Source organism: Pectinophora gossypiella, chromosome 1 (assembly GCF_024362695.1).
Source record: "Pectinophora gossypiella chromosome 1, ilPecGoss1.1, whole genome shotgun sequence".
NCBI lineage: Eukaryota > Metazoa > Arthropoda > Insecta > Lepidoptera > Gelechiidae > Pectinophora > Pectinophora gossypiella.
In genome coordinates, this window is record NC_065404.1 from 7078087 (window position 1) to 7103528 (window position 25442).

The following is a 25442-nucleotide window of genomic DNA, read 5'->3' on the forward strand; positions in this document are numbered from 1 at the left end:
ACGTGCCCTGAATAGTAAATACTCATTAGCATTACATGACTACAAAAATTCGTCTCATCAATATTGGTACGACAAAAAAATCGCAATGTTATCATCACACAAAGAGACTGTCATTATTCCTTACTACGATTGCATTGTCTCGCATACGCGCACGCTCGATGCTTCAAATCGATTCACAAATCCATGACTTTACAAAACATAATAAAATAGCCTTTTGTTTCCTATAAAATGAAAACACGCACAATTGTTGTCGTAGACGTAGAATCTCTAAGCTTTCGGCAACAATGTTTTCGTTGCAAACGCACATCTCTGCCACTGAAACGCCTTCTGATATTGTCTAAAAAAAATAAGTTATCAAATCTAATTAAACTTCTTATCGCGGAAAATTGAGTCATATTGTTCAACATCTTTTTTGTTATGCTGACAAGGTCTCTAGACAAAATAGAGAATCGGTCCTGCTGCGAACCCTTCTAATCCTAGCGTCACTCCACCATCGGAGCATGCCAAGCTCTGTCGTCGGCCGCCACTCCGCAAATACACTTTATTATCAGTAACGGTGTTAGAACCGGCCCGAGTCTCCGAGGCACCAGCCAGCAGCGGGTGAAAGTCAGACGCACACCTCGCTTCGAGTAACGAGCACGCGACCACGACACAACCATTTGCACTCGTTCCGCGACTTTGTTAATGATAATTTCAAATAAACAAATAAACCGCTTCAGTGTGCCGCTGTACAGACGACCGGCGATGACGCGTAGTAATCACTGGGCGCACACCGCGCTCGAGGCTGCTCCGCTGATAGTGTGGTGCGGAGGCGCAGGCCCGCCGGCGGCGCGAGCGCGGGCGCGGGCGCAGCGCTCAGTCGCGAGCATGCTGACACCGTGCATCGTCGTAGCGCTGGCCGCAGCGCTCGCCGCACCCGCCGCCGCAGCCGTCACCGGCGCCATCGACGTAGACCTCAACAACACGCTGCCCGCCGAACGATACTTCATCGACAAGATATTCGACAAATACGGGTACAAAGGAGTCATCACTTTTGAAGTGAGTACCAGCTTCTAATCCAATCCGCGCTTAAAACTTTGTATCATCCATCACTATAAACTACCAACAACCAACAAACTTGTGCAACTCTCTATTTTCAAACGATTGATTTTATTGATCGGCCGACGATATTAATTTCCTAGATTGCAGAGAAAAGTCACTTTCTAAAACGTTATTAATGTTTAATTGATGTTTAAACTATAACCCAATACGTGTACTAGAGACATGGCCAAGAGAAACATATATTCGCTATAAATAATAGTTATTCAGATCGCAAAGGGGAAATTTCCATCGGACAAGATTTTCTAAAACACCTTTCCCTATTTCGTAAACGGAAGTTCATCGAACTAATGCAACCTGGCTACTTGGCAAACACTTACTTATATCAAATCACTTCGTTATCTTAATCGAAAACTACAGATTATCATTGGTCAAGTGTCGTTAAATCCAACAATCTACTGATAGTTGAAAGTTGCACGTTAATTTAGTCTTCTTTCGGCATATTCATAATATAAAGTATTATAATTGCATTATATATTTACACATTACTATTAACACAGTACTATTTGTATTACACACTTCATTGTTAGAGTTGGATGTCAGTGTTTCAAAGCACCATTATAAAATGTGAGAACGTTTAAATTCTCTGTTATTATCATGAACAACGAATACTTATTGACATAATCACTAGAGACATAGTGGACAACAACATTGACGATTATCTGCGATGACTTACGTTTGAGATAAGACTTACATTATGTAGAAGAGGAGACAGCGGAACCGGAAGTCGCAGATTCGAATCCCGTGCAATGACATCGTAAGTGGCCCGGAGCCGAGCTAATGTCTTGACTGATATCTTCCGCTGTTAACATATCGTCCAAAGTACTTAATGGTTTTTTTTTATTAACTAGTGCGAAACTGAACTAGTATAATTTCTGGTTCAAGCTAGCTTTTTTTCTTGCGTATTTACCTCCAGCCGGTCATAACTTAACTTACATTACTTATAACAATTTTCCTGCGAAAATATTTACAATAGCAAACTAACATAAGTACAATAATACCTAGTTTCACGCGCAATTTCAGGTGCCAATTTTGAAAAGAATTTTTCTTTTGGGTATTGAACAAAGCGATGTCTTATTTTATCGTAAGTCTTATTCAGGTAGCGGGTCCAATAGGTGGCTGATATCGGACATACATAACAACGCGAGTTTTCGTGTCTTTTATTTCTAAATTAGCAGCCGCGTCCATTATTGCCGGGAAAATTATACTTACCTGAAGGGTATTGTTCTCGTACAGAAAAGATAAACACGTAGCACACATGAGAGCACAGATGTTTTGTGCGATATGAACAAAACCGAGTTTTATTGGCAGAACACTCGTAATTTTCAACTTTTTAATTAAAATCAATCGACCGGTAATCTAGAATATGTAGTGTAGAGAGTGTTCCACATTCGCGGACTGGTAAAGAAACTTGGTCTTCACGTGTTTATACGTGACATTCTTTGATATAAATACCTAACTACATAAGTACTTGCAAAATTTATTATCCAAAATGCATTTTCGGAAGTATATGACCTAACATGTATTGGGCTGGTTTTCCCTTCGTGGTTTGGAAGGTCACACAAACAGTCGCTTCTGTAAAAAGCCGCACCTGTCAAATCTTCGGATTAGGTAAGCGCGCCCTGTGACAACGGGATATATTGATTGCTTGGGTATACTTTATCCATTCATGAAGTACATACTGTCTGCTGAAATACCATGCAAGTCCTTTTTTTCTCAAATACGACATGCTACTACAGTATAACAAATATAACGTATTTTGCCAATGTAGATTTTTTAACAACATTACTTATTACCTATATACCAACGATTGAAAAAAAACAAATAATAAGTAAAAAAGTTTATCATTTTTCGCGAACAAATCTTGAGGCGGGAAATTAATTCCCACGCTCAATTTGAAATAATGTTAGATAATGTTAGGAGTGAGTAAAATTACGCTTAATTTCCCATTTTCAACTTTTGACTGTGACACGACTAACGAACGATTAGTTTGCATATTTACACTCCGGAGGCATTTGTAAATAACCTGTCTCATAAAACACTTGCAACAGAAAGTGTTTTATTGTTGCATTTTTGCAACATGAATGACTTGTGCTGGCTTGTATATAAATATGATTGCAATCTCGACTTGTATTTGCATAGTTAAATGTATACAATGTGTGTATACAAGTAAACATACAGTAGTCAAAGAGAGCCGAGCGCAAGTGTTGCATACTTCCATACTTTTCTTGTGCCTTTAAATTCACTTTACCATTGTGCCTAGTGCCTAATAATCTTGACGGAAACTAACGAAAACTATTGTATAAGTAATTGTCTGATATTATTTATCAGGTTTCATAAAATTTGTTGAAGAACATAAACAAAGTTTAACAAACAGAAAGTAGAGCAGACACCGCTCTCAGACCTTATGTAACCAATCGCGATCTCCTTCAGCACTTTTTATACAAGTTATGAAAATTCCAGAAAAATATTAGTGTTGTGGAATTTTCGCTTTCGATTCGATAACAATTCCTTGGCGTTTTGTTTGTTTGTGATACTGGCTGCCTATGGAAGTAGTATTCTAACTTTTCAAAACAAGGAAACGTGTTAGGAAGGCTACGGCTAAACGATTGGATACCTACAACGATATATGCAAACAAACCAAATAAAACGTGTTGTCAGTTGTAGAATAGATAGATATAAGTACGTAGAGCAAATATATATATCATCATCACCAGCCCATTAACGTCCCCACTGCTGGGGCACAGGCCTTCCCTGTGGATGGATAGGGAGATCGGGCCTTAAACCACCACACGGGCCCAGTGCGGATTGGTGGTTATTAACAACTGCTAATGCAGCCGGGACCAACGGCTTAACATGCCTTCCGAAGCACGGAGGAGCTCGAGATGAAAACTTTTTTTTTGTGGTTACCCATCCTATGACCGGCCTTTGCGAAAGTTTCTTAACTTCAACAATCGCAGACCGGGCGCGTTAACTGCTGCGCTTCCTCAAATATATTATATATACATACAACTAAATGTGGTACAAACAAAACATCTTACTTACTTACAGAAAATTTCAATGATAATTTCAATATTTATTTTGACGTTATTAGTGTTCGATTTTATAACCGCGACAAATTAGCGTTCGCCACAGCTGTATTCATAACGATTTGAATTTAAAAGTGTATTATCTAAATTATTGTCAATTGGTCATAGATTCGCTGCTTCATTTACATATGTCATGTATGTAAGCCCTCTCTACATAGGTGCGTGATAAACTGTCTGTAGGTATACGATTTCCCATTTGTTTCCTGAACATAACCAGTAAAACTGGTTTCGCATAAGAGCTAAATTCCTGTATTCCAGAGTCCTCTTTGACGTCGGACCTGTAGATTAGGTAACTCTAATCGTTCTTCCTCATTTCCACCTCTTGTTTCCTTTCGTTTTCCAAGTCTCGACTCTACCAAAGTCGGTAGAAAGTTGTAAAGCAGGATTAATCAAAACTACTTGGTAAGTGGTTACATTATGCCGCTTGGATTTTTCCAAAAACAAACTTTAACGATAGAAAGTAATTTACCCGTCTTTAATTGCTCTCGCTATATCTTAATCTAAGGGCGGTATTCATAAACTAATCTCAGCTTCGAGACTACCCTCAAGATCATGTCAATGTGACAGTTTTTATATAAAAACAGGGACTTGAGCATGATCTTGAGGGCAGTCTCTGCTCTGATTAGTTTATTAATACCACCCTAACTAAGTAGTTGTATCCCATAAGTCTACCTACTTTGCAAAATATATGCACAATAGGAATACTCTTTTTCCCAATATTAATACCCGTCAGTAATTGCCAATTTTATAATTAATCGTTATGTAATTATCCACATTATTACCTATTATAACTGCGAAAGTAATTCTATCTGTCTGTCTGTTACCTTTTTACGCTTTAACCATTGAACTTAGATGACACTTATTATGGGGATAGATCGAGATCTAAGGAAGAACATAGGTTAAAAAGGGATGAAAAAAATTGCCGCGCTCAACCATAAAATGTTAGCCATAATAACTACGCTTCATTGTCTTCAATATTATTTTCCACTTTACTGATCTATAAAAAAAAATATTTTTAATTACTTAAAGTCACATTGATAATGAAAGGATTTTAGATTAATTAATCACGTGTGTTTACTTGTTTGTCATGATATCGTAGGTAGATTATCTATGATTTGACCACAACAAATACTTCTGAACATATTCTAAGATAATGAATACACATGATACACGATCAGTATAAATATTACGCATTATGTATTGTTATGACTGGGCCTACGTGTAAGGAAGAGAGCCTTACTCTATCATGCTACTTAAATTCGTTAGTAGGTAAGCAATAGAGTATATAAAAACATTGTTGTTGCTTGTACAAAACATAAAAAATACAACAAAATAGATAGCACAAAAACTAGTACAAATTACTATTCAACAAAAACATATCATACCTAATATATAATGTAGTCTCATCACTATTTGAAACAAATTTAAATTTGAAATTGAAAACGAATGGAACGAATTCAAAATTGGACCTGTCAAATCTTCAGGTTAGATTAGCGGACCCCGTGGAAAACGGAAAACGCTAGGGAGACGATGATGAATAAATTGAAAATGAAAGAAGCAGGGACTCAGAAACACAAAAACAGTACACATGGTCTACAAATTGGCCCATTTTTTTTTCATATTGTTGTGACGGAATTGTTTCTTGTATTATCTGCAATGATTAAGTAATCTGATACTAATCGTTATCGTTATAGGAAATAGCTACACCTAATATAGAAAACTTCTATTATTAGATAAGTATATTATAATATTGTATGTAAGTACTAATAGAAATCATTATTCGGATAAAAAGTAATTTGAAGTTTTTCAATACATTACTTTAGGTTAAATGGTAATAGAAACTTCTTATAGTTGGTAATCATTCTATAAAACGAATTATACGCTACCTGACCTTCAATGAATTATCCGATAATTTAGGATATAACATTGATATAAGAGAACTTTAATACCTAAACCATGTATTGTGAATTTGTGATTATAAAATGTATTATCACCGGTTATCGTACGTCTTTTCAATTTTTCATTGAATAAGTCTTAACACAGCCTTGATCTTGACAGTGCCACAACTTTAAACATCCACCTTATTATAAGGTTATTAAGTTACAATATACAACGACATAGGAATAATAATATTTAACAATTTACAGTGTTGTGTATCAAGTACATTCTGGATGTAGGTATTATTATAGGCTAGTTTCCAACTAGTCAAATCAGTCATTTTTTACTAAACGTCAAAACACGAAATTACTATGGAATTTGTATGAAAAATCACACTGTGACGTCACGGAAAGACTTGATAAAATGTCGGATTTATTATTACGTTTTTCTTGAGTAAAATTCATAACTAAGTTAAATAGAAAAAAGAAACTTTTTTCGTTAGTTCTAGATCTGTCTTTAATTAGTAATCAGAATTTCATAATTTATCTTGAACCTAATACACGGCCCAATTGTAAAGAAACCATAACCCCATTGTCCTCGTATAAAATAGATAAACCCGCAATAATGCAGCGAGGAGTGAGACCTGTGCCCAGCAGTGGGGCGTATAGTAGAAATAAAGAAAAAAAATATTTGGATTTCCATAGTGATGGAAATATACAATACAATACAAAAACTCTTTATTGCACTTGAATCACATTAAAGATACATTAGTAATACATTAGTATAAAGGATTGATACTATTTTAAGCTGCCTGTAGTGCGGTTTCACAAAATTTAACATAAGGGAACCTAATGTAGGGGTCTAAAACGGCCACATTTTTGCAATTCATTTAAGATTCATCTAAGCTATTTGGAACTTACTTTTATATGCGCAAATGTCAAATGACTATATTGCGTTTTAGATGAATTGCTTGGATGTTTCCTTTTTAACACCATTACAATGGTATAGGTAGCCCTTATATATTATATCGCCGCCTTATGGTGAAGACCACAAACCACCTTTTTCAAAAAGCACATTCTGATGTTATTTTCTTGTAAAAAATCGAAATATTTCAATTAATAAAATCAATATGGATAAAAAATGATTTTTACATGAATTGAAACGAACGTGTCTATTGTGACATTTTGTTAACAAAAACTACATCCAAATGTGATTTTTCAAGATGGCGCTTAGTGAAAACCTCACTATAAGTTGACGTTATGTAAGTCAGTACTTATCTCGTGAGAGCTTTTAATTACAAGCCTCCGTCACCAAAAAAGTCACTTGTGTTTTGTCGTACTCGCCCGGCAAATCTCGACCACTGAAGTCACAAAATATAACACATTACCGGTCTGTTCCGCAGGGCTTCGAGCACCTCCTAGACAACCTTGGTCTGGGTGGGCGAGTGTTCAACTCCCCGCATGACCTGGCTCTGCACCGGATTAATGGCACCTTCCGTCAGCTGCATGATACCCAGCACCGACACAGGCGTTCACCTCCTGCTGACGGTTAGTATGCTTATTACGTTAAGCTTTCCTCTTTGGAATCCTTCCGTGTGGAACCTCAGATATCGCTTGCGGCACGTTTTTTATCCACCCCATTTTCATCCCTTTTGTAAGGTGATCACCAAAAACAATCTCAACTTGTATAAAACGATGGATGAATTTTGATGAAACAAGAATCAGAAAAAATCAGAGAAAAAAAAATCAGAAGAATCAGAGATGTCAGGATAGAAGCAAATGGAATTCCATTCCACACTGGAATGGGAAATAAGCGTGAATTTGTATGTGTGTAAATTAAATTATCTCCATATGGGTCCAACTATATCCATGCAAAATTTTATGTAAATGTAAACAAACAAATTATTTTGGTTTAGGCGTAAATGGTTACTGACAGACAAATAGAGGACCTATAGAGTATGGATTCTCAGACGACGCCCTGAGCCGTTTTCCAGGGGCACCTGGGCAAACTCAAACTTTTTCTTAAGTTGTGCAGGTATTGGGTGAAAGCCCCCAGCGCCCCCCATTTATCAAATCTATATAATAAGTCACGATAAAAAAAAACGATTTATACCATACGCATGTCTCTTACTTTTCTGTAACTGTAACATGCCCTTCGTGCTTTGCCACCTACACGCAGATTGATTATAATGAATGCTGCTCGTGAAGAAAGTAAAACGGAGGTGAAATAGCGCTGTAAGAAAAACAATAAAAAAGTCGTGAACAACAACTAATTACTTACTTAGTGATAATTATTATAAGAATGTCCTTGTGATCAACAACAACACCTTGGGATCTGCGTGAAGTGAATGAAAGGCGGAAAATGATTTTTTTTTTAGTTGTACTCAAGTACGTTAGGTACTCACTATATAGTTAGGCAGCATTTGGCCTTCGCGGTAGTTAGACATAGGTTTAAAATAACTAGTTCCACTAATTGTCTAGACTTTAAGGTTTCCATTATGCCAATCGTGACGAATTCGGTTTCCTGGCTTTGTTTGTATTTTTACAAAATTTCACTTTCAAGTGAAGTCACTGATTGTGGACAGCCTAAAAGGAAACGCTGTTAATCCTCATCCGGTACGATCTTTCAAGATACTTAGGTTTATAAGTTGTGCCGGACGACGCCCAGAACGATCTCATAGTTTAACAAATTATTGTAAATAACTTAGATTTTGAAATAAAGATATAGATAGTTAAATAAGTATAGTTAAGAAAATATTGTGATAACAATTGTATGTGATATTATTATTTTTTGTTCCAATAAATTACACTCACCTCATTCGCGGCGCCGTCTCGTCTTAATGCGCGCAAGGCCCACTAGTTGCGAACCGTAAAATCGTATATGACTAGGGCGAGACGGCGTCGAAAACACACAATTCGCACACCTCGCAACTCGAGGTTTATTTTTAGGAAGGTCGCAATAGGACCTTACACAACATAGCTTAGGTACAGACACAACTGTACAGAAATGAATCTTAAATAGTTGTTTTTATTTAGAACCAGCATCCCATAGAACATAGCGTGCGGTTTACAGTCCCGTACATAAGTAATGCACCAAAAATAATAAATAGTCTTTTTAAAAATACGCGTGGGGTGTCCTTTTATTGTACGCTCAAATCTGAGTATGAAGTCGTTACATGAGCCATGTAGGGGCCTTTGGCGGCTCAGTAACAACTCTGACACCAGGGTTGATGAGGTTGGTGTTCCACCTCACAGCCCAGACGATAAGAAGAAGATCTGATGATGATTCTAGCTAGGCGATTGAAATTCTATCTAAACAAACATAAACGACATAAACAAATTTTACACTTAATTTCTAAATGACTACAACACATAAGTACCTAAGTACTTACTTGGAAACTCATTAAGATTGCAATAACCAAATCTACTATGTTACTATTTTTTTCTACGCTCAAATATGTTGAGCTTTAAATAGTTATAACTATTTTGAGCGGAAATCTACGCCTATTGTCGGTAGTTACTTTTTACCTGGAATTTATTCGGCGTTTACAAAACACTTCTTTTGCTGTGACCAATCAGAACAGATTGTATTCGTCCTCATTGACGGTCGATGATCTCGCTGCCACCTTATTATTTTTTGCAACCTTTTGCAACTTACATAAATCTATACTTATAATAAATCTGTAGAGAGGTCAATTCTGTACATTAAATATTTTTTCAAAATAACTATCAGGGGGTGATAAGTGATCGATACTGATGCCAAAAATGCAATCAGTAAAATTTTTGTCTGTCTGTCTGTCTGTCTGTCTGTCTGTCTGTCTGTCTGTCTGTCTGTATGTTCCTTATAGAAACAAAAACTACTGGACGGATTTTAATGAAACTTGGTACAATTATTCTTCACACTCCTGGACAGGTTATAGTATACTTTTCATCACGCTACAATCAATAGGAGCAGAGTAGTGAAGGGAAATCCTTTTGTATGAAAAATCTAAACCACTCAAGTTAGACGTTTGAAATTTGGCATGCAAGTACCTTAGATATCGTAGAGGTGCACTAAGAAAGGAATCCCCGAAATTCCTACGGGAACGGGAATTAGCGGGAAAATCCTTTTGTATGAGAAATCTAAACCATTCAAGTTAGATGTTTGAAATTTGTCATACAAGTACCTTAGATATCGTAGAGGTGTACTAAGAAAGGAATTCCCGAAATTCCCACGAGAACGGGAATTAGCGGGAAAATCCTTTTGTATGAAAAATCTAAACCACTCAAGTTAGACGTTTGAAATTTGTCATGCAGGTACCTTAGGTACCGTGGAGGTGTACTAAGAAAGGAATTCCCGAAATTCCCACGGGAACGGGAATTAACGGGAAAATCCTTTTGTATGAAAAAATCTAAACCATTCAAGTTAGATGTTTGAAATTTGGCACGCAGGTACCTTAGATACTGTAGAGGTGCACTAAGAAAGGAATTCCCGAAATTCCCAAGGGAACGGGAATTAGCGGAAAAATCCTTTTGTATGAAAAATCTAAACCACTCAAGTTACACGTTTGAAATTTGGCATGCAGATACCTTAGGTACCGTAGAGGTGCACTAAGAAAGGAATTCCCGAAATTCCCACGAGAACGGGAATTAGCGGGAAAATCCTTTTGTATGAAAAATCTAAACCACTCAAGTTAGACGTTTGAAATTTGTCATGCAGGTACCTTAGGTACCGTAGAGGTGCACTAAGAAAGGAATTCCCGGAATTCCCACGGGAACGGAAATTAGCGGGAAAATCCTTTTGTATGAAAAATCTAAACCGCTTAAGTTAGACGCTTGAAATTTGGCATGCAGGTACCTTAGTTAACTTAAAGCTTAGTTGCAACAGGATATTGCAAAATTCCCACGGAAACGGGAGTTAGCGGGAAAAAAACATTTGTATGAAAAAATCGAAACCGCGTAAGATAGATGTTTTCAATTCAATTCAATTAAATTATTTATTGCATTCCATGTAGTACAATGGGGTGTTACATAGGCATAGGAACTAAAACATGGACCCTGTAGGGCACAGCAACGTTGAAGGGAAGAGAGGAAGTGTGTATTAAAATTAAAACTCAATGAACAATCAATTAAAAAAAAATCAATTCAATCAATTGATTGCATGCATGCATACCTTAGTAAAAATAAAGTTTATTTTTGGCTGTATTTTGAAAAATGGGAGTTATTGGGAAAAAATTGTATGAAAAAATCTAAACTGCATAAGTTAGATGCTTGAAATTTGATATGCACTCCCACACACACAAAGATCTCTCTCTTATATAACACGCCACGCGGACGAAGTCGCGGGCAAAAGCTAGTATAACATATAAGTCATAAGCTCGCGACTAGTGATGGGCAGGGAAAGTAAAAATATCGGGAAAATATGGGAAAATAAAATTAACATTCGAAAAATTCCCGAATTATGGGAAAATATCTTCCCTTGAAATGGGAATTTTTCGGGTTTTTTCCCTCAAAATTGGGAAAATTCCCAAAACGCGGGAATTTTCCGGGTAAGAACCTAACACTACTCGCGACTATCTGTGTCATGGGGACACATCACAAAAATCACTTTGTGTTCCTAGTTGGGTTAGGACAGGCTGATCACCTGATTGTCCGAAAGTAATATGATCCGTGCTTCGGAAGGCACGTTAAGCCGTTGGTCCCGGTTACTACTTACTGATGTAAGTGAGTAATTGTTACATGAGCCATGTCAGGGGCCTTTAGCGGTTTAATAGTAACCCTGACACCAGGGTTGATGGAGTTGGTAATCCACCTCACAACCCACACGGTAGAAGAAGAAGACTGCCTCTGTGGTCTAGTCGTCGAGCTTTTAGTTGCGTCTAGTCGAAGGCTTATGATCCGGGGGCCATTTTGAATATTTTCTTCTTTTTTTGACGTAACTGTGATTTGTCTCGGATATTATTAACTATTTAGCCGGCCGGTGTTAAAATTCTCCCCCATTTTAGATGGTTCACGATAAAGAAACAAAAACAGTACCTAATCATAGACACTGAAGTAAATAATAAGCGCTATTAGTAAGAGACAGATACCCACTTATAAATATCAATGCCATTTTAATATGGCAAATATTATTATTCCCTTCGTAACCTTTAATTAAATAGACCAAAGACACATTTTATTTACTATTGGGTAGGTATGTAAAGTGTAATTGAATGCAAGTGAGACAATAGTCTGCTATTTCGAGTGTAGTGAGATTAACTGTCGCGTCACACACTCACATTTATCTTTTGTTTTCCTGTCATCGAGGAAGAAATGAATAAATACGGAAGTGGGATGTATAAATAATACTTTTGCATTGTTGCCAACAATATACGGTACGGAGATACATCGTTATAGGTATGCTGAATAGCAATGCAGTTACAAGGCCTAAGCTTTCCGGCGTTTATTGCGACCAAGTAACGTGACGAATATTGTTGAAAGTCAAGGTCGGTGATACATTATATCTAATATTCAATGAGGGACTTTCCAGGCTACGTTTCTCAAAAACAATGTAGATGGCGCTGTATAGATTTTCCTACGTTCAACCTTCTAATTTCAACTTTTTTTGGGTATAAATGATGACTCTTTTTATTACACCCAGGCACAATTACATCTTCCACGCATTATTATTTCTGAACTAAATAAAGAAAAGCAATATAGATAGCAACGTAATTCTATCAATCAACAAATTATTTTTATATAATATGCTTCTACCATTTCATTGTATTGAGTAATGAGAAAATAGGTAATAATCACGTTAAACCTCGTCAGCGCCATCTATATTATTTTTGGGGAACGCAGCCTGGAAAATCATTCATTGGCATTTGAGACATGATTTTAATTTTATGAAGCATATTATATTATTTATCTAAGTTCAATTAATTTTATTTCACAAGTATTACAAAAAAGTCGTGAAATAGATTCAAATTTCGAATTCGAATTTGAGACATTACAATAATATTATAATAATAAATAGGCTTAAAAACCTAGCCTCGATATTAGCGACCGGCGCGGCGGCGACCCCAAAATAAACACAATCACTCATAGGTACCTATATTCAATTACCTGTATGTGGTTCCAAAATTACTTTTAACTGCGTACACTTCTTCATTTTCTGTACCCATTACGTAAGTATTTATTTGTTTTTGAAACTTCCGTGTTAATTTTATCTATCCGTAACTTGTGAATCTCTTCGTTTGGTCACGTCTAGTACGTATATAATCGCCAATCTACATGAGATTTAGGTGAAAAGTACCGACTTACCTAAGTATATAAATATAAACCCCCTTGTCAGTATCGATTGCTTATTTATATATTTTACTTAAGTATTGAAGCGCAGGTTCCTTTATTGCACCCAAAAACCATGTTCTAATCTTGATAAAACTACTGAAAAATTATTACAGCAATATTGAGACTGCCTTTACAGTTTTATTGCCAATATTTCAATCATGACCAGTCATGATTACCTAAGACATAGTATATAGTAGCAAGCTAGTTACGCTAAGACCAATTTGATTAAGTCTGATCATGTAACATCCTTATAATATAGGTACATAAATTCACGCCATTAATTCCTGTTAGGGTGGACAGATGCTTCCAGCCCCCATCACATGGCTATCAAAATTTATAACCATATTCCCAATTCCATAAAAAACATTGATAAACCGACGTTATTCTTTAATACTCTAAAGAAGTTCCTCATTCAGAAAGCCTACTATGATGTTAAAGAATTTTTTTCTGATAAGTTGAACGAATATTAATTATTACTATTAGACTACTCGTATAATTCTATTAAAAGTTGTTGTTATAATTCTATTAAAAGTTATTTCTTGATAAAATGTTAATAATACTTATATAATTTATACTAGAATATATATAATATGTTACATTAATTGTTAAGGAGATAATTGGTTAAAGCTTATTGTATAAATGTAAATTCTGACCACGTAACAAATGTTATGCCTAAGTTGCTGTGCCCCAACGGGGCGTCACAATGTACCTACCACATCCTGTATACCACCTATGTAAAACTGTGACTTGCAATAAATAAATGATTATGATTATGATTATGCAGACGGATCACTTTTGGTGTGACGACAGTTCCATAGTTTCGCAAGAAAACCATAACCTCATGGCAGAGACGACGTTATATCTTTGCTAACTTAAGCATCTCCCGTGATCGGCTTGGGATGATAATAAACAGCATATACCTAGGTATTAGGTATCACTGCTACACACAGCAACGCAAGGCCTCGTTGAAGGGATATGAAGCATACCTACCTACCTAAAGGTTCATGTTAAGTAAATACCTTGATAAGCTAAGAGAAAACATTCTTCAGTTCTTCTTCCTACAGATTGTTTTTTTTTTTTTTGACGTGACTTATCGTAGATTTGCCGCAGATGGCATTAACTACTTGGCCGGAATTAACTACTTGGCCGGATTAACTAAGTACTTAGCCGGAGATTGGTTTTAGTTCTAGTTCTTTTAGTTCCTGACCATGTACAGAACATCCACGCGCCGTATCTAAATCGTAATGCCGGATCCCGGTAATACGCCCAAGGAGGATATGCGCAACCACAATAAACGAACAATAAGATGGTCATTTTATGCCCGCGATTATTCTATTACGGATCTCCTGATCGGTCATATGTCTCGGACCCTACCGACCAAGAGAGACCCTTGACATATTATGTCTAAATAAGAATCAGTGTCAAATAGATGATAGGCTGCTATTACGATCTTTATAAATATCACGTTCTTCTTGACGGTTGGCAGAATGGGACACGAGACACGTGCCATCTGCGTCGGTACTAAGAAGAATAATATTAAAATACTTATTACGCATTATAAATTAACTGCTGGAATGAATGTACTTATAAATGCATTCTGCTTACCCCCTCCGGTTGATTGAGGGGAGGCCTGTGCCCAGCAGTGGGACGTATATAGGCAGTTTATGTATCATCCTGGATATGACATAAAATCCAGCTAAAGTAAAAATCAAAAGAGAACTCCATTTTCAAATTTCGTTCACGTCCAAGTTTTAAAGCTTACTTTTTCTTGCTTCCGTTACCTGTAGGTAAGTTTAACAACTGTTAAAATGGACTTTAAAGTTGTGGATTGGAAATAAAATATATAGTGAGCTCCGACACAGTTTAATTATTTTTTTCTATCACACACACCGTTCATTCCCGAGAAATGCATTTTTCCGGGGTATGTGACCTAACCTGCATTGGGCGGAATTCCCTTCGCGGGTTGGAAGGTGAGACAGGCAGTCGCTTCTGTAAAAAACCTTCAAGATCTTCATTCAGGTTAGGTTAGGTTAGTAGTGTGTGTAGCAGTGATACCTAATACCTAGGTATATGCTGTTTATTATCATCCCAAGCCGATCACGGGAGATGCTTAAGTTAGCAAAGATATAACGTCGTCTCTGCCATGAGGTTATGGTTTTCTTGCGAAACTATGGAACTGTCGTCACACCAAAAGTGATCCGTCTGCATAATCATAATCATAATCATTTATTTATTGCAAGTCACAGTTTTACATAGGTGGTATACAGGATGTGGTAGGTACATTGTGACGCCCCGTTGGGGCACAGCAACTTAGGCATAACATTTGTTACGTGGTCAGAATTTACATTTATACAATAAGCTTTAACCAATTATCTCCTTAACAATTAATGTAACATATTATATATATTCTAGTATAAATTATATAAGTATTATTAACATTTTATCAAGAAATAACTTTTAATAGAATTATAACAACAACTTTTAATAGAATTATACGAGTAGTCTAATAGTAATAATTAATATTCGTTCAACTTATCAGAAAAAAATTCTTTAACATCATAGTAGGCTTTCTGAATGAGTAATTGTTACATGAGCCATGTCAGGGGCCTTTAGCGGTTTAATAGTAACCCTGACACCAGGGTTGATGGAGTTGGTAATCCACCTCACAACCCACACGGTAGAAGAAGAAGACTGCCTCTGTGGTCTAGTCGTCGAGCTTTTAGTTGCGTCTAGTCGAAGGCTTATGATCCGGGGGCCATTTTGAATATTTTCTTCTTTTTTTGACGTAACTGTGATTTGTCTCGGAAAAATGGGAGATGTTATTAACTATTTAGCCGGCCGGTGTTAAAATTCTCCCCCATTTTAGATGGTTCACGATAAAGAAACAAAAACAGTACCTAATCATAGACACTGAAGTAAATAATAAGCGCTATTAGTAAGAGACAGATACCCACTTATAAATATCAATGCCATTTTAATATGGCAAATATTATTATTCCCTTCGTAACCTTTAATTAAATAGACCAAAGACACATTTTATTTACTATTGGGTAGGTATGTAAAGTGTAATTGAATGCAAGTGAGACAATAGTCTGCTATTTCGAGTGTAGTGAGATTAACTGTCGCGTCACACACTCACATTTATCTTTTGTTTTCCTGTCATCGAGGAAGAAATGAATAAATACGGAAGTGGGATGTATAAATAATACTTTTGCATTGTTGCCAACAATATACGGTACGGAGATACATCGTTATAGGTATGCTGAATAGCAATGCAGTTACAAGGCCTAAGCTTTCCGGCGTTTATTGCGACCAAGTAACGTGACGAATATTGTTGAAAGTCAAGGTCGGTGATACATTATATCTAATATTCAATGAGGGACTTTCCAGGCTACGTTTCTCAAAAACAATGTAGATGGCGCTGTATAGATTTTCCTACGTTCAACCTTCTAATTTCAACTTTTTTTGGGTATAAATGATGACTCTTTTTATTACACCCAGGCACAATTACATCTTCCACGCATTATTATTTCTGAACTAAATAAAGAAAAGCAATATAGATAGCAACGTAATTCTATCAATCAACAAATTATTTTTATATAATATGCTTCTACCATTTCATTGTATTGAGTAATGAGAAAATAGGTAATAATCACGTTAAACCTCGTCAGCGCCATCTATATTATTTTTGGGGAACGCAGCCTGGAAAATCATTCATTGGCATTTGAGACATGATTTTAATTTTATGAAGCATATTATATTATTTATCTAAGTTCAATTAATTTTATTTCACAAGTATTACAAAAAAGTCGTGAAATAGATTCAAATTTCGAATTCGAATTTGAGACATTACAATAATATTATAATAATAAATAGGCTTAAAAACCTAGCCTCGATATTAGCGACCGGCGCGGCGGCGACCCCAAAATAAACACAATCACTCATAGGTACCTATATTCAATTACCTGTATGTGGTTCCAAAATTACTTTTAACTGCGTACACTTCTTCATTTTCTGTACCCATTACGTAAGTATTTATTTGTTTTTGAAACTTCCGTGTTAATTTTATCTATCCGTAACTTGTGAATCTCTTCGTTTGGTCACGTCTAGTACGTATATAATCGCCAATCTACATGAGATTTAGGTGAAAAGTACCGACTTACCTAAGTATATAAATATAAACCCCCTTGTCAGTATCGATTGCTTATTTATATATTTTACTTAAGTATTGAAGCGCAGGTTCCTTTATTGCACCCAAAAACCATGTTCTAATCTTGATAAAACTACTGAAAAATTATTACAGCAATATTGAGACTGCCTTTACAGTTTTATTGCCAATATTTCAATCATGACCAGTCATGATTACCTAAGACATAGTATATAGTAGCAAGCTAGTTACGCTAAGACCAATTTGATTAAGTCTGATCATGTAACATCCTTATAATATAGGTACATAAATTCACGCCATTAATTCCTGTTAGGGTGGACAGATGCTTCCAGCCCCCATCACATGGCTATCAAAATTTATAACCATATTCCCAATTCCATAAAAAACATTGATAAACCGACGTTATTCTTTAATACTCTAAAGAAGTTCCTCATTCAGAAAGCCTACTATGATGTTAAAGAATTTTTTTCTGATAAGTTGAACGAATATTAATTATTACTATTAGACTACTCGTATAATTCTATTAAAAGTTGTTGTTATAATTCTATTAAAAGTTATTTCTTGATAAAATGTTAATAATACTTATATAATTTATACTAGAATATATATAATATGTTACATTAATTGTTAAGGAGATAATTGGTTAAAGCTTATTGTATAAATGTAAATTCTGACCACGTAACAAATGTTATGCCTAAGTTGCTGTGCCCCAACGGGGCGTCACAATGTACCTACCACATCCTGTATACCACCTATGTAAAACTGTGACTTGCAATAAATAAATGATTATGATTATGATTATGCAGACGGATCACTTTTGGTGTGACGACAGTTCCATAGTTTCGCAAGAAAACCATAACCTCATGGCAGAGACGACGTTATATCTTTGCTAACTTAAGCATCTCCCGTGATCGGCTTGGGATGATAATAAACAGCATATACCTAGGTATTAGGTATCACTGCTACACACAGCAACGCAAGGCCTCGTTGAAGGGATATGAAGCATACCTACCTACCTAAAGGTTCATGTTAAGTAAATACCTTGATAAGCTAAGAGAAAACATTCTTCAGTTCTTCTTCCTACAGATTGTTTTTTTTTTTTTTGACGTGACTTATCGTAGATTTGCCGCAGATGGCATTAACTACTTGGCCGGAATTAACTACTTGGCCGGATTAACTAAGTACTTAGCCGGAGATTGGTTTTAGTTCTAGTTCTTTTAGTTCCTGACCATGTACAGAACATCCACGCGCCGTATCTAAATCGTAATGCCGGATCCCGGTAATACGCCCAAGGAGGATATGCGCAACCACAATAAACGAACAATAAGATGGTCATTTTATGCCCGCGATTATTCTATTACGGATCTCCTGATCGGTCATATGTCTCGGACCCTACCGACCAAGAGAGACCCTTGACATATTATGTCTAAATAAGAATCAGTGTCAAATAGATGATAGGCTGCTATTACGATCTTTATAAATATCACGTTCTTCTTGACGGTTGGCAGAATGGGACACGAGACACGTGCCATCTGCGTCGGTACTAAGAAGAATAATATTAAAATACTTATTACGCATTATAAATTAACTGCTGGAATGAATGTACTTATAAATGCATTCTGCTTACCCCCTCCGGTTGATTGAGGGGAGGCCTGTGCCCAGCAGTGGGACGTATATAGGCAGTTTATGTATCATCCTGGATATGACATAAAATCCAGCTAAAGTAAAAATCAAAAGAGAACTCCATTTTCAAATTTCGTTCACGTCCAAGTTTTAAAGCTTACTTTTTCTTGCTTCCGTTACCTGTAGGTAAGTTTAACAACTGTTAAAATGGACTTTAAAGTTGTGGATTGGAAATAAAATATATAGTGAGCTCCGACACAGTTTAATTATTTTTTTCTATCACACACACCGTTCATTCCCGAGAAATGCATTTTTCCGGGGTATGTGACCTAACCTGCATTGGGCGGAATTCCCTTCGCGGGTTGGAAGGTGAGACAGGCAGTCGCTTCTGTAAAAAACCTTCAAGATCTTCATTCAGGTTAGGTTAGGTTAGTAGGGACCCTGTGAATGGTATAATGCCAGGGAGATAATGATGACTAACACCGTACAAGCTTTACGCCTTTCCGGAAATAGTAACGACTACTTATTCTAAAAAACTATCATAGACAAACAAAATTGATCATAGACCTCTTTCTTTAGTATACATTTGTTTCATGAAATTTTAAAATCTTACAGCTCGGCTATTCGAAATGAATTACATATTTGGCTATTTCTCATTTTTTTCCTGTCCTACTAGCATTAATTTAGATATTTAATGGCAAATCTACATGATAAATAAGTTGCGGAAATTCTTCTTTACAAAAGCTAATAATTAAATAACCATTACGCGAATTATTTTATTAACATTTGTTTAGGCTCTTATTTTTTGCGGGTGCGTATTTAAAATGTTCAATGAGTCATTCCTTTTATTGATAGAATATCTACACGTGTATCTTGGATTCTCACTTCAAATATTTTCTTTATCTACCTAACTTAGTACCTAGATTTAATTTATGTAAGATACCTAAGTACCTAGCTATTACATTGTAATAATGTAATGTCTCACCTCACACAAACAACACACGCACATACATATCTATCTTTTCCAAATATTGAGCAACAATTATTTTTATAATGCTTATTATTAAATGTATAATGTATGACATTATATTTTTATTAATTATTTTCCCAAGCAAAGAGAAAATCGGTAATTGGGTCGTGTACTAGGTTCAAGATAAATTATGAAATTCTGATTACTAAATAAATTTATTTTTTTCTATTTAACTTATTTATTAATTTTATTCAACAAAAACCTAATAATAAGTCCGACAATTTATCACATTTCTATGACGTCACAGTGTGCCTTTTCCAATTTTCGTACAAATTCCATAGTAATTTCGTGATTTGACGTTTAATAAAAAGTGACTGATTTGACTAGTTAGCATGTAAAATCTGTGCAGCGCCATCTATATTTTTATGGGGGAACGTAGCCTGGAAAGTCCATTACCTACGTGCATCCTACGTGGTTTTCACTATCTCTTCTGTGGCGACAGGTTGTTTTCTGATGGATGTGTGCGCAGGGGTGAGCGTGTGTTGTTTGTGTGATGTGAGACGTAGCATTATTACAATGTAACAGCATAAGTACTAAGTTAGGTAGATAAAGAAAACATTTGAAGTGTGAATCCAAGATACACGTGTAGATATTTTATCAACAAAACGAATGACTCATTGAACATTTTAAATACGCACCCGCAAAAAATAAGATCCAAAAACAAATGTTAAGTATATAAGAATTCGCGTAAGATTTTACAAAGAAGAATTTCCGCGACTTGTTTATCATGTAGATTTTTCTCCATTAAGTATTTAAATAATTTCTAGTAAGACACAAACAAAATGAGAAATAGCCAAATCGGTAATTCATTTGCTTTAAGGGCCCTATCTCGCTAGGATACCGGTAGAGTCACCCTAGTCGCGCAGTATAAAGGAGGAAATAAATTTTGTTGCTGCCAACTGAATCCTGAATAGGGTAGTTTCCAACTAGCCAAATCAGTTACTTTTTACCATAGAGCAACACGGATCTCCGCGGACTGGAGCTTTTTACTTAACATCTAAACACGAAATATAGGTACGTAAATGTCTTGAAACACAAAATTACTATGAAAAAGCAACCTGGGACGTCATAGAAAAAGTGTCAAAATGTCACACTTACCTATTATTACATTGTTCTTTATTAAAATTCATAAATAAGTTAAATAGAAAAAAGGAAACGTTTTTTGTTACCTTTAGATCTCTTTAGATATTTAGTAATCAAAATTTCATAATTTAGCTTTGACCTAGGAAACTAACCAATTCCCTCTGGTGGCGCAACCATTGTTTCCTAGTCCAGGGGATAGGGTCCAGGGGACTAGAGGTACCTAAATTACCATACCTATTGAAATGAAACCTAACTGTAGAAACATAAGGAACTGCTTTTGAACTAGGTACTTACTAAGGTACCATGCATGGTAAGGTAGGTGTCTGTAAGTATTTTTAATATGATTTAAATGCAATAAAGAGTTTTTGTATTATATTGTATTGTACCTACCTAACTGTTAAGCAGTAGTGTAATAAATACCTACAAGCGGCCTAATAAAACATTTATAAAAATGAAGTGCTTATAAATCGTACCTGCCTACCATTAAGTATAACATACTTTCCTATTATCACCCTGAACAATTATCTTTTCAATTGTTGATATAATTAAGATATCTATTTTGTAACAAATAGTAGGTAACATAAGACCAGGACTTAAACGAATTGACCACGTCTCGGGAACTATCAATTGACAGAAAAGAAAAACAAAAAATGCGTTTAGCTGCCTATCATCCCGCATATCTTGTAACAGTCGACTAAAGGATTATATCCATCCCAACATGATAGTCCTTGTACTAGCAATAGGCTGATCGCCTACCACAGTTTCATCATATCCACCTTAAGATTTCGAATTTAAATTGGCTGATTTTTATAATAACTAGTAGCTCTACCATGCGCTTGTGTATGCGTTTATACATAGGTAGGATAATAAGTATATACGTACCTAATAGTTAAATATCTGTTTATTTTACAGACACGCCGATATTGAAGAAGTCATGTCTGTCGCCGAGGGAGATTCTAGAAGTGTACGGGATGGAGAACGAGCCTGGTGTGATCACCATCAAGCCCAAGACCTTCTTGGAAATGTGTCCCGCCCTCGTCTACCAACTAGACCAACGATCCTGCTACAAGACTGAAGCACCCGTACCGAAATTGGAAAGACATTGGAGTAAGTATCATTTGACTGAGTCACCAAGTAAAGCAGCATCTTTACGAATGCTCCGTATCGTCCCTCCTACCTCCTTTTCGCTTATTGACGGAATACTTACGCCCCTTATTAAGACTAATAATGGCTGTTTATGTAAACAGAATCTCATTACCAAGATTCTTAAACATCAAAACGATAAACTACGAATAGTTATGATGACTCTACGACTGAGCGACCTTGCACAAAATGTGAAATGACTTTGCTTAACAAAGGATGTTGTCTTATTGGAATAATGGTGTTGTTACAGCATGGATCTACGCAAGTCTGAGTATCTTGGTGATCAGCGCTACCGGGCTGCTGGGTGTGGCGGTGGTGCCGCTCCTCAAGTCTGTAATATTCAGTCACGTGCTGCACTTCCTTGTGGCCGTAGCCGTCGGCACTCTCTGTGGCGACGCCCTCCTTCACCTCATGCCGCACGCCCTCCGATCCCACGGCCCGCCATCCCAGCCGCAAGAAGAAACCGAAGTCGTACTCAAATGCAGCGTCACTTTCCTCACAATTCTTCTCTTCTACACCGTCGAAGCTATCATGCAAACGATACATGGCGGTCACGCACACTCCCACGATCCAGCAAAGAGTGTCGAAGAAATTAAACAAGAAGCCGTCAAACAAATTGAACCCATAGAGCTGGGAGCGATGATGCCTGGGTCCCCTCCGCCCCCGGCCGAACGCCCGATGACGTCAACTGCGCTTATGGTGATAGTCGGTGATGGCTTGCACAATTTGACAGACGGCCTGGCTATAGGCGCAGCGTTCAGCGGTGACCCGGTAACAGGCTTCGCTACAGCGTTAGCCGTGTTCTGCCACGAATTACCGCATGAGCTCGGGGACTTCGCTGTGCTGTTGCGATCAGGGATGAGCATCAGGCGCGCCCTCTACTACAATTTATTGTCGTCCATACTCAGCTTCATGGGTATGGCAGGCGGTATCTGGCTGGCGGAGGACCACGAGTCCGCCTCGCAGTGGATCTACGCCGCGACCGCCGGTACCTTCTTCTATATAGCTCTAGCGGACCTAGTTCCCGAGATAAACGAGAACAATCACGGGAAAAGTTTAAATTTAGTTCTAGCAGTGTTAGGTATTCTTACTGGCGGCGTGATCATGCTGCTGATAGCGCTACATGAAGACTCTATACAATATCTCTTTAGAAATGCAGAACAATGAACAAGTTGACTTCCTATGTAGGTAGTACGTATTATATAGTACAGCATATGTGATAAATGTACTCATGGTTGTTCAATAATCATAGATTAATTAATTTACCTAAATAGTGTTAGGTAGGTACTTGCGGAAATAATAATGTTTTGATGGAATATCACAACTACAACAAATACTTAGTTTGAATACTTTTCCTAATGCAGGCTGAATAATGTAAGAGAAAGTTATTTTAGATTTAATTTATCTGTGTACATATTTCTTCAGTATCAAGATAATAAATGTTACTAAGTCTCAACTTCATAAAAATCATATAAGTAGGTATGTTTTAGATCAATTCGTACAACTGCCGTTACGAAATAAGCATTGTTTTTAACTGTTGTTTTGCGTTCATTTTTTATTTGTGTCTATTTTAGATAAAGGAAGACACAACATTCATCGTCAGACCTTCGTTATTGAGATATATAGCATAACACAGATTTTTTTTACACATCGATATCAATATTTTACATCCGACATACTTACGCTTAAACTCAGTCTTCAAAACACGGTTTCGTTCTTACTTAAACATACTACAAAGTATTAAACAGCTCACATTAGTGTTTAATTAGATATCTAGATTTAAAATTAGTTAAATATACAAGCCTAATGTAAATAGACGCAATATTTTTAAGATAGGTATAACATTATTCTTAAGTATAAGTAATTTATTGTCATAATAACTGTTGTTTCTGTAAATATTTCTGTTTACTCAATTAGCTATTTTAAAGACTATTTTTAACTATCCCATCAGAAGCCTTAATTACCTATGACAATTCAGTTTCAGGATATAAAACGTGCTGATATGGTAACGTGTAACTGTAACTCTGTTTACCTACTATGTGTCTCGTTTCTTTGTTTGGTCTTATTTACGGTTTGCCTTAAACTTATGGTGCGCTATTTATTGCAATTTCTTTAACTATGTAAAACCTACATAAGCAATACGAGTAACAAAACATGATCAGCGTAATATAATAAATATATCCTACTAGGATATTTCTCTTTTTATTTATATTTTTCCTTTTTCTAGGACATTTTGGCATTCACGATAATAATATTCACTTCCGGTGTTCGAAGAACTACCCACTTATTTGCGACGTTTTATTTCCATTAGACCATAGATACCAGCAGAGCTACCATGCGCAACATGTTAAAATTATCGATCGATTAAATAAATTTTGTCGAAATCGATAACTTTGTTTTTTCAATTTGTTTTTTCCATAACATGCGTGACAAGTGACTTTGATCATATTTTGACAGAACAACATGACTTATTTGGGTTCACATATTAGCACCAATCGACAAAACGACATGATTATATCGTCAGAATCGATATAATGACCGTGACAAAATTTTATTACGTTGCGCATGTTAGCTCTACAGTTGTCATCATTTGAATGCACCTTAATCAACGATAAAATTGTTTTTTTATTATTATTATTTCGTCATACACAATATTGTCGTAGTTATAATGTCTCTTGGAAATCAGGTATACGTGTTGTTATACGTCTGCCATAACGCATAATTTAGAAAAGTTTATTTTGTGATTAAGTAGGTAATAAACATTTCTGAAATGAGTTGGTTTTGATTTTATAAACATACATACCTACATACATACATACATTATATGTAACGTACCTACTTTTGTTTGTTATAAACATAAGAGTTTGAACCCCTCTTCTCCTTTCTCCTGGGTTTTAAGATCTATGATCTAACACCTGATTCAGACAGAACCCTCAGTTTTTTTAATACCTAATAATTATATTTTATTTATTCAAATAACAAGACAAAAAAGGTAAAGAGAGAAGAGAGGGTTAGTATATTTT

At 36.1% G+C, this 25442-nt stretch overlaps 1 protein-coding gene across 1 annotated transcript; it reads left to right on the forward strand.

Annotated features, from left to right (window-relative positions):
• Positions 1-589: 589 nt before the first annotated feature.
• Positions 590-25193, forward strand: LOC126369437 (zinc transporter ZIP10). The gene is made up of 4 exons (XM_050013857.1): positions 590-1038; positions 7468-7612; positions 22189-22383; positions 22670-25193. The coding sequence occupies exons 1-4, from the start codon at positions 685-687 to the stop codon at positions 23584-23586; spliced, it is 1611 nt and encodes a 536-aa protein (XP_049869814.1). The 5' UTR covers positions 590-684; the 3' UTR covers positions 23587-25193.
• Positions 25194-25442: the final 249 nt, after the last annotated feature.